The sequence below is a fragment of the Chiloscyllium plagiosum genome, chromosome 24 (assembly GCF_004010195.1).
Source record: "Chiloscyllium plagiosum isolate BGI_BamShark_2017 chromosome 24, ASM401019v2, whole genome shotgun sequence".
NCBI classification, from domain to species: domain Eukaryota; kingdom Metazoa; phylum Chordata; class Chondrichthyes; order Orectolobiformes; family Hemiscylliidae; genus Chiloscyllium; species Chiloscyllium plagiosum.
The window spans coordinates 50,710,093-50,721,245 of NC_057733.1; the positions used below are offsets into that span (position 1 = coordinate 50,710,093).

The 11,153-nt window shown below is 40.4% G+C and overlaps 2 protein-coding genes across 5 annotated transcripts in view; both read left to right on the forward strand.

Moving 5' to 3' along the window:
* cep112 (centrosomal protein 112) overlaps positions 1-8,311 on the forward strand; it is a 547,625-nt gene extending 539,314 nt beyond the window's left edge. The window contains exons 29-30 of the mRNA XM_043715232.1: positions 5,260-5,324; positions 8,225-8,311. Coding sequence (XP_043571167.1) covers positions 5,260-5,324; positions 8,225-8,228 — 69 coding nt within the window. The 3' untranslated portion in view covers positions 8,229-8,311. The remainder of the gene's footprint in view (positions 1-5,259; positions 5,325-8,224) is intronic.
* axin2 (axin 2 (conductin, axil)) overlaps positions 8,253-11,153 on the forward strand; it is an 85,998-nt gene continuing 83,097 nt past the window's right edge. For all 4 annotated transcript variants that reach the window (XM_043715078.1, XM_043715080.1, XM_043715079.1 and 1 more), the window contains exon 1: positions 8,253-8,321. The gene's annotated coding sequence lies outside the window, so the exon portion shown is untranslated. The remainder of the gene's footprint in view (positions 8,322-11,153) is intronic.

Consider the following 11,153-nt stretch of genomic DNA (forward strand, 5'->3'; position numbering starts at 1 on the left):
CACTTGGAGTATTGTGTACAGTTCTGGTCACCGTATTATAAGAAGAATGTGGAAGCTTTGGAAAGGGTGCAGAGGATATTTACTAGAATGTTGCCTGGTATAAAGGGAATGTCTTACGAGGAAAGGCTGAGGGACTTGAGGCTGTTTTCGTTGGAGAGAAGAAGGTTGCGAGGTGACTTAATAGAGACATATAAGATAATCAGAGGGTTAGATTACAGGGTGGACAGGGAGAGCCTTTTTCCAAGTATGGTGATGGCGAGCACGAGGGGGCATAGCTTTAAATTGTGGGGTGATAGATATAGGACCGATGTCAGAGGTAGTTCCTTTACTCAGAGAGTAGTAAGGGTATGGAATGCTTTGCCTGCAACGGTAGTAGAATCGCCAACTTTAAGTACATTTAAGTCGTCATTGGACAAGCATATGGACATACCTGGAATGGTGTAGGTTAGATGGGCTTCAGATTGGTATGACAGGTTGGCGCAACATCAAGGGCCAAAGGGCCTGTATGCGCTGTAATGTTCTAGTTCTATGTTCTATTCCCACCACACTTAAAATCCAAGCCTTAACATTATGAATGCAGACTGTTTGAACTCTGAGGATAGAGGGAGACAGTTACCTATTCACAAATCAATACAGTTGATCATACTTGTATTTAACGCAGGGAAATCAGATTGTTACTATTAAAGTGAAATGAGATGGGAAGAAATAATGCCCGCTTTCTTCCCCAGACACTGACACGCGCCCATTCTCCCTGCAGTGGATCTTGGCTCCTTCCTCACCTTGCTTGATGCTTTGCTGAACTTTTAGAAGTTTAACAAGTTTAAAAATTGTGTTTGGTATCTGTACCTATGAGGACATCCTTCTTCTATGTGTCTAGAACTTTTCATAATATGGGAAAATATTTAGCCAGTTACAGAACCTATATAAATTGAGAAAACAAAACTCTGTATGGGCTTAAACTGGGTCTAGAAAATGGATTTGGAAAAAGACAGCAAGGATTCAGAAATAGAGTCATAGATATGTACAGCATGGTCCAACTCGTCCATGCCGACCAGATATCCCAATTAAATCTAGTTCCACCTGCCAGCACCTGGCCCACATCCCTCCAAACCCTTCCTATTCATACCCATTCAGATGCCTCTTAAATGTTGCAATTGTACTAGCCTCCACCATTTCCTCTGGCAGCTCATTCCATACACGTACCACCCTCTGCGTGAAAACGTTGCCCCTTAGGTCTCTTTTATATCTTTCCCCTCTCACCCTAAACCTATGCTCTCTAGTTTTCTGGACTCTCCCACCCCAGGGAAGAGATTTTCTCTATTTATCCTATCCATGCCCCTCGTGATTTTAGAAACCTCTACAAGGTCACCCCTCAGCCTCCAAGCTCCAAGGAAACAGACCCAGCCTATTCAATCTCTCCCGACAGCTCAAATTCACCCAATCCTGGCAACATCCATGTAAATCTTTTCTTTCAAGTTTCACAACACCTTCTGATAGAAAGGAGACCAGAATTTCACTCAATATTCCAACAGTGGCCTCACCAATGTCCTGTACACCTGCAACATGACCTCCCAACTCCTGTACTCAATACTCTGACCAATAAAGGAAAGCATACCAAACGCCTTCTTCAGCATCCTGTCTACCTGTGACTCCACTTTCAAAGAGCTATGAACCTGCACTCCAAGGTCTCTTTGTTCAGCAACACTCCCTGGGACCTTACCATTAAGTGTAAAAGTCCTGCTAAGATTTGCTTTCCCAAAATGCAGCACCTCTCATTTATCTGAATTAAACTCCATCTGCCACTCCTCAGCCCATTGCCCATCAGATCAAGATCCCATTGTAATCTGAGGTAACCTTCTTTGCTGTCCACTACACTTCCAATTTTGGTGTCATCTGCAAATTTAACTAACTATACCTCATATGCTCACATCCAAATTGTTTATATAATTGATGAAAAGTAGTGGACCCAGCACCTGTCCTTGTGGCACTCCACTGGTCACACAGGCCTCCAGTCTGAAAAACAATCCTCCACCACCACTCTCTGTCTTCTACCTTGGAGCCAGTTCTGTATCCAAATAGCAAGTTCTCCCTGTATTCCATGAGATCTAACCTTGCTAATCAGTCTCCCATGGGGAACCTAGTCGAATGCCTTACTGAAGTCTATAGCGATCATGTCTACTGCTCTGCCCTCATCAACCCTCTTTGTTACTTCTTCAAAAAACTCAATCAAGTTTGTGAGACATGATTTCCTACGCACAAAGCCATGTTTGACTATCCCTATTGAGTCCTTGGCTTTCCAAAAAATGTACATCCTGTCCCTCAGGATTCCCTCCAACAATATGCCCACCACCGAGGTCAGGCTCACTGGTCTATAGTTCCCTGGCTTGTCCTGACCACCTTTCTGAAACAGTGGCACCATGTTAGCCAACCTCCAGTCTTCTGGTACCTCACCTGTGACTATCGGTGATACAAATATCTCAGCAAGAGGCCCAGCAATCACCTCCTTAGCTTCCCACAGAGTTCTAGGGTACACCCGATCAGGTCTGGAGTGGCCATTTAGAAACCAGGTTACTAAGTTAATCTAGCTAACAAATAGAGGTTGAGGGAATTGTTTAGTCAATTGTGAATTTCCTTCCCAATCGTCTCTGTGTCACTTTTCTTCTTTGAGTCAGTCCATAAAAATACCTTCTTGATTAAGCTTTTTGACATCTGCCCCAATGTCACTTCATATGGCTCAGTGTCAGTTTTGTTTTGTTCATTCATGGGAAATGGGCATCGCTGACCAGGCCAGCATTTATTGCCCATCCCTAATTGCCCAGTTAAGAGTCAGCCATGTTGTTGTGGGTCTGGAGTCACATGGAGGCCAGACCAGGTAAGCATGGTAAATTTTCTTCCCTGAAGAACATTAGTGAACTGGGTGGGCTTTTCCTGACCATTGGCAATGGTTTCTTGTCATCATTAGACTCTTATTTCCAGATTACTATTGAGTTTAAATTTCACTATCTGCCATGGCAGGATTTGATTTCAGAACATCTCCTGAGTGTCTAGATTGATAAAAAAAACAAAAGAACTGCGAATGCTGGAAAAAACATAAACTGAAATTGCTAGCAAAAGTCAGCAGGTCTGGCAGTATTGAGAGAAGGAGGAGTGGACCAGGGTGTCCCAGAGGGAGCAGTCCTTGCAGAAGGCTGACAAGGGGGGGGAGGGGGATATGTATCTTTTGGTGGCAACCTGCTGGACTATTACCCACCATTTCCAACATCTCCAGCTTCACTCAATCTAGTCTACTGCATTCACTGCTCACAAAGTGGTTTCATCTGTATTGGGGAAATGAAGCATAGACTGTGTGACCGCTTCGCAGAACACCTACATTCTGTCCGCACAAAAGGTCCTGAGCTTCCAGTTGCCTGCCATTTCAACACACCACCTGTTCCCTTCTGGAGACTGAATGTCAAGTTCAACAATTTTAAGACCTGAGGCACCTTCTCCCATGTTCTCCTAACACCTACACACCAGACCTTGCAATCAGATGATCTGCTATTACACACATCCCATTGTTAGGCCCTAATAGGCCCCATTAACAGCTATTCATTTGCCTATGCTGACCGTTATTCACTCCTTTGTCTGTCCAACTGTCATAGAGTCATAGAGATGTACAACACAGAAACAAACGCTTCGGTCCAACCAGATATCCTAGATAAATCTAGTCCCATTTGCCAGTATTTGGCTCATATCCCTCTAACCCTTTCTATTCATATACCCATCCAGGTGTTTTTGAAATGTTGCATTGTACCAGCCTCCACCACTTCCTCTGGCAGCTCACTCCATACACATACTACCTTCTGTGTAAAAAAGTTGCCCCTTAGGTCCCTCTTAAATCTTTTCCCTCTATACCCTCTAGTTTTGGACTCCCCCACCCCAGAAAGATCTTGTCTATTTACCCTACGTGTGCCCCTCACGATTTTATAAACCTCTATAAGGTCAACCCGCAGCCTTTGTCGCTCCAGGGAAAATAGCCCCAGTCTATTCAGACTCTCTCTTAGCTCAAACCCTCCAAGTCTGGCAACATCCTTGTAAATCTTTTCTGAACCTGTTCAAGTTTCGCGACATCCTTCCTGTTGCAGGGAAACCAGAATTACATGCAGTATTCCAACAGTGGCTTAACCAATATCATGTACAACCACAATATGACCTCCCAATTTCTGTATCCAATGCACTGAGTAATAAGGGCAAGCATACAAACACCTTCTTCACAATCCTGTCTTCCTGAGACTCCATTTTTAGGAACTATGAACCTTCAGTCTAAGATCTCTTTGTTCAGCAATAATCCCTAGGACATTACCATTAAGTGTGTAAGTCCTCTCCTGATTTGCCTTTCTAAATTGCAGCACCTCATATTTATCTAAATTAAACTCCATCTGCTGCTCCTCAGCCCATTGGCCCAGCTGATCAAGATTCTGTTGTACTCTGAGGTAACCTTCTTCGCTGTCCACTACATCTCAGTTTTGGTGTCACCTGCGAACTTACAAACCATACCTTGTATGTTCACATCCGAATCATTTGTATAAATGAGAAAAAGCAGTGGACCCAGCACCAATCCTTCTGGCACTTCTTCTCTCTCTTTAGGCTCTATCTCCATCTATTGCTTACTTCTTATCCCCTCCCCCGACTCTATATTTGCAAAAAAATCTTTTCCTGAGCTACCATCGGTTCTGAAGAATGGTCACTGGACCCAAAATATTATCTCTGATTTCTGTCCACAGACTCTGCCAGATCTGCTGAGCTTTTCAGTAATTTCTGTTTTAATCTCTGGATTGATATTTTAGCGATAATTACCACGAGACAATCATATACCTCAGTATTTTGTTTGATATTGTTCCTGTGATCAGTGTTCCCTCGAAACTGTACATCATAAAGAATTTCCACAAGCTCACAAGGCATTCCCTTCAAGTGATTGCACCGCATGTAAAATAATTTAGAAGGCTCACACACTGCACAAAAAAATTAGATGGTATGGTTGCTTGGGAAATTTTAATTATATGTAAGTATTATTTAAATACAAGGTTATCTTTGAAGGTTAAGGTTGCATCAACTGGGAGTCCTGTCATTGTTTGCTCCTCTCAGCGCAATCGATTTTAATAGCATTTTTAGGTTTAGGCAGCATAAACTGCTGAAACCTACCTGTTTCATTCAAAATATTTTGTTTATTAATTGCTATTTTATGTTTAATTTTACATTTTACTTTTTTTTATACTTTAGGTGACTTTCCTTCAAAAGAGGGCATCTGTTCTTCAGGAAGAGCTAAACACCTATCGTAATAGAAGGTGGGCATATTATTTCACCACCAATTTAATCGAGTCATCTCCACCATTTCTGGCTTTTTAATGCCGTGCAGCGTGCACAGCTGTCTGCTGCCTGTAACCAGTTAAAGTAGCTGGAGTTGTTACCATGGCAACATAATTCATGTGTGCCTGTGATCCATAAAACTATTTTGATGAAGATTTTCTCACCCTCCATCCTGCTGACTGCAGGTTTTTATGGTTATTGGGGGAGGGATATCCCTTCAGGAAACTTGTTCAAGGGGTCATTATTTATGTGAGAGCCTTGACTGTGAGCATAGAGAAGCTATTTTATAATGGGGCAGCACAGCCAAATTAATTCTTTCTGGGCATGCACAGACTTCTTAGAGGATGATCCTGGAAGGCTACCAAGACACTGAGATCTAGTGTCATGCACAGATTGCCTTACCTGAGATTAAACAGCTCAAGTGCAGACCATGGGTGGAACCTGGGTTTCATTAGCTTGTCAGGCTTAGCTACACACTTGATAAATGCACTTCGTTTCCAGGACAGCCTAATGAAACCAAAATATCCTTTGGAAGGTTTTTTTGTGAAGAAGGTTTTTATCTTCATGTAAATGCTTTTCTCTGTAACTTATATTTTCTAGATAGGTCCTGAAGTTCTTGCAGATTCTTATTCCTTCTGCTCCTATGTGCCTAACAAGTGACTTTGTAAAAGAGACTTCAAGATTTCCAGGACAGATATTTTTGGTGACCCAGAACCTTTAAATATTTTAGATTCCTTGACTGACAAATAGATTTTTAAAGCATCTTGGGAGTTGTTAAAGTTGCAAACTTTTCCAGATGAAGTAAAGGGTTTTGTTGATCTGACGGCTACTGTTTCAACTTCCCGCTCTCTCCTGAGGTCACTTCATAATGGAGTCACTGATCTCAAACTACCCTCCAAGTAGCCAGTGGACTGTGTCATTAATAGCATTGTAGTCAAGCAGTTACCAGCTCTTTGCAAATTTTTATATCTTAGTTCTTTTGCATATTTGCCTTAATAATATCTGATCAAATCATTCTGAAGGAGACCATATAGCCAATCTTGTCTTTTTGGTTGACCTACCCAATTAGTCCATCTTTACTGCTGTTTTCTAATAACCCTGTAAATAGTTTCCTTCCATGTATTTGTATGAATCCTTTGAAAGTTATTATCAAGACTGTGTTCACCGCTCTTTCAGGTAGTGCATACCTATTAGTTGCATAAAAAAATGTTATCTTATGTCACAACAATGTTTTTGCGAATCCCCTTAAAAAAATCTAAAAAAGAACTTAATATCACATTTTGATGGTTAACGTGACTGTTAAATACCTTGGAAGAATTCACTTCATAAAAGGTGCTATATAGTTGCAAGAAGGTATCATACCACAGAGGGTAGCCAGACATTCCGGATTCAAGTCAAACTCCAGGAGTTAATGGCCATGAGGATGCATTTATGACGTGGTCAAAGAGATATTGAGTTAAAGTTGTAAATCCTTGCAACACACACCAGTGGCAGGTGGGAAAGAACAGAAAATATCCCTGGTCATCCACGCAATGGAAAGTAAATTGGAGTGTTTACCATCATAATGCATAGCTCCAGACCACAACATAAATGTACAAGTGCAGAGAACTCAAGAAGAAGAATATAAATGCAAGTTGTCCTTGAATTTTGGGGTCTCTGGCGAGGATACATTTATTGCTTATCTCAAGTTGGACTATCACTTTGAACATCTGCGGTCCTTGCGGTGATGGTGCTCCCACTATGGTATTAGGAAGGAAGGTATGAGGATTTTGGCCCTACAGTAATGAAGTAAGGGCAGTATATGTCCTTGTCAGGATAAGTTGAAACTTGGAGGAGAACTTGGGCATGATAGTATTACTTTTATTATCCTTGATAGCGGAAATCACAGGGAAGAGAGATACCTTATGCATTTGATGTCACCAACCAATAATAATTCCTATTCAAAACATAGAAGGATCCAAATGATTTTTTGTGTTTTAAGATCCAAGTCCAAAGCTGCAATAATACAAATTTACTACATTTTGGAGCCTGTCATGCAATTTATCACAGCAAACGTTTAGATGTTGTTCAATGGTTATGATACTTAGACAAACAGATAGAATCGTACAGCAGAGAAGGCAACTCAGCCCACTGTGAAAGCACAATCCAATTAGTTGCATTTCCTTGCTTTTTCTGCACAGCCTTATTCTATAGTGTGAGTACCATTTTATAATTGTACATAATGTAATTGATACTGACACACAAAATAAATATGTGACATTTTTTTGGGACTTGAGCTCTTGACCAACAGGCCTCGTCCATGATTATGTAAAAAAGCAGTTTAACAGAGGAAATTAGGAGAGAATTTTTCTGCAACCCATGGAATAAGCTACACTAGGTATGCAGTGACACATTCAATCCTGTGTCACACATCACTCTCGCCATTTTGCTTCAAAGTCTATTCTATATAAGTATCTCAAGGTACTTATTGGAATAATTGTGTACAGATTGGAATAAGAGTTGGAACATTTATAAGATGCTATATACTTTACATTAAGATTGTGCAAATGCTAAGTTTGTCTAACTGATTGCTGCTATGTAAATGTGGGATAATGTGAACAACTTAATGTGGGATCTATCATTATAGTGGTTCATTCACCATTATCAAAGCAATTGCAAAACAAAAATAACTATAACTACTGTTTCGGGCCAGTGGTAAACCTCGAATGGAAGGAAGGGAAGATTACAGCATGACGTTTACATAGGCACTTCCCATTACAACTGTGAATGGTGAAATTTAGTGTGTGCATAGGTATGAGGTTTTTAATATATTAATAGATTTATTGATTTTCTTATAACTGTATTTGAACAGCTTTGGTTTGTCATTTTACTATTTCAGATGACGAACCATTGGGATGATTTCCTTACCTCACTCATACCTTCAGTATAACTCTCATGGAACAGAATTGGATTCCAACAGAATCAACACCTACTGTGTAAGGACGGGCAGAGCAATGAAATTAAAAACTGACTATTAGTAATCTTTTATTGTATTGAAACTCAGAAAGACAATATTCCCTGAATCAGTATTGTGTCTCCCCCTCCACTTTGTTTTGTTCCAATCAGACATTCTTTTAACATTTTATTTTTGTTTTTCAAATGTTTATACATTTTTTTATAAACTAAGTTAATAATCTGTAAGTCTGTACAGATCAATCAATATTTTCCTATTATTTAAATCTGCAATCAAGTTCTCATTTAAAATTATGCTTTGTATTGTACATCATTATTTTTAATATTGCTATGATTTTTAAATGCTAACATCTCATTAAATTATCAGTTTCATGCATGTTTGATTTGTGATTGCTTTAAGGTGGTGTGACATCTTTGAAGGAAGCTTCCTGTCATAGCTGGAGTAATTTGTTCCCTAAGTCATGTCTGAAAAATAAAAGACATGACTTGGCCATTGATTCATAAAATTAGCTTTATTAACCTGAACCACCATTTTAATACATGGAACGTGAAACCTATTTATCAGTAGTTCCACAGCAACTATATACTTTTAAATGGTTGAAGAAGCTCTACTAATTGGGCAGGGAGTAAATTATCTCCTTGTAATAATACACCATACAACCAGAAAATCCTCAAGGTAAACTCCTGGTCATGCTGGATGAACTGATCTGAGCTAATTTAGACAATTCCATTGGCCACTCAGGCTTGTAGAATCATACTTCAACATGGGTCAACCTTTTTAGGAGTTTATTTATTTAAAAAGTTAAAATTTATAAAGATTCTGGATTAAAAAAAATTGATCCTGCTGCTGAAAGCACCTGTCAAGGAATTTAATTCCAGCCATTCCTCAGAAATATTTATGACATAAAGCTCCTTCTGGCAATATGTAAATTGTAATTCATTCCATAACAATAACTACAACTTGTGTGTATGTAATGCCTTTAAGGTAATAACATCCTGGGGTATCTTGTACAGGCAGAAATGGAACCAAGCAGTAGTAGATGGATTAAGAGAATTAGCCAAAGGCAAGGTCAAGGAAAAGTGAGGACAGAGTAACAAGAAATTTGTTAGTGCTATTCCGGAGGCTTTAAGCTAGGAAGGGGGGTGGGGGGGAAGTGGTGGGAACCAAAGCAATAGTGAAAAAAGAATAAAGGCTGAGGCTGGTACAGGAGATAAGGTAAGCAAGTCTAATCATCAAAGCAGACAAGAGATTGGCAGAGAACAAGGTAAGACTGATAAATTAAACTGCGTTTACTTCAATGCAAGAGGCCTGACAGGAAAGGCAGATGAATTTAGGGCTTGGTTGGGAACACGGAACTGAGATTTCATGGCTATTACAGAAACTTGACTCAGGAAGGGGCAGAACTGGCAGCTTAATGTTCCAGGGTATAGATTTGATAGGAAGGATAGAAAGAGAGGCAAGAGTACCTGCACAAGAAGGACGGATTGCACCTAAATTGGAAGGGACTAATATACTGGCAGGAAAATTTGCTAGAACTGCTCGGGAGGATTTAAACTAGTAAGGTGGGGGGGGGATGGGACCCAGGGGATAGTGAGGAAAGAGATCAATCTGAGACTGGTACAGTTGAGAACAGAAGCGAGTCAAACAGTGAGGGCAGGCAGGGACAAGATAGGACTAATAACTGCATTTATTTCAATGAAAGTGGCCTAACAGGGAAGGCAGATGAACTCAGGGCATGGTTAGGAACATGGGACTGGGATATCATAGCAATTACGGAAACATGGCTCAGGGATGGGCAGGACTGGCAGCTTAATGTTCCAAGATACAAATGCTACAGGAAGGATAGAAAAGGAGGCAAGAGAGGAGGGGGAGTGGCATTTTTGATAAGGGATAGGATGACAGCTGTGCTGAGGGAGGATATTCCCGGAAATACTTCCAGGGAAATTATTTGGGTGGAACTGAGAAATAAGAAAGGGATGATCACCTTACTGGGATTATATTATAGACTCCCTAATAGTCAGAGGGAAATTGAGAAACAAACTTGTAAAGAGATCTCAGCTATCTGTAAGAATAATAGGGTAGTTATGGTAGGGGATTTTAACTTTCCAAACATTGACTGGGACTGCCATAGTGTTAAAGGTTTAGATGGAGGGGAATTTCATAAGTGCATACAAGACAATTTTCTGCTTCGGTATGTGGATCTACCTAATAGAGAAGGTGCAAAACTTGACCTACTCTTGGGAAATAAGGCAGGGCAGGTGACTGAGGTGTCAGTGGGTGAGCACTTTGGGGCCAGCGAGCATAATTCTATTCGTTTTAAAATAGTGATGGAAAAGGATAAACCAGATCTATAAGTTGAAGTTATAAATTGGAGAAAGGCCAGTTTTGACGGTATTAGGCAAAAACTTTCGAAAGCTGATTGGAGGCAGATGTTCGGAGGTAAAAGGACGGCTGGAAAATGGGAAGACTTCAGAAATGAGATAACAAGAATCCAGAGAAGGTATAATCCTGTTAGGGTGAAAGGAACGGCTGGTAGGTATAGGGAATGCTGGATGACTAAAGAAATTAAGGGTTTGGTTAAGGAGAAGAAGGAAGCATATGTCAGGTATAGACAGGATAGATCGAGTGAATCCTTATAAGAGTATAAAGGAAGTAGGAGTATACTTAAGAGGGAAATCAGGAGGGCAAAAAGGGGACATGAGATAGCTTTGGCAAATAGAATTAAGGAGAATCCAAAGGGTTTTTACAAATATATTAAGGACAAAAGGGTAACTAGGGAGAGAATAGGGCCCCTCAAAGATCAGCAAGGTGGCCTTTGTGTGGAGCCACAGAAAATGGGGGAGATACTAAATGA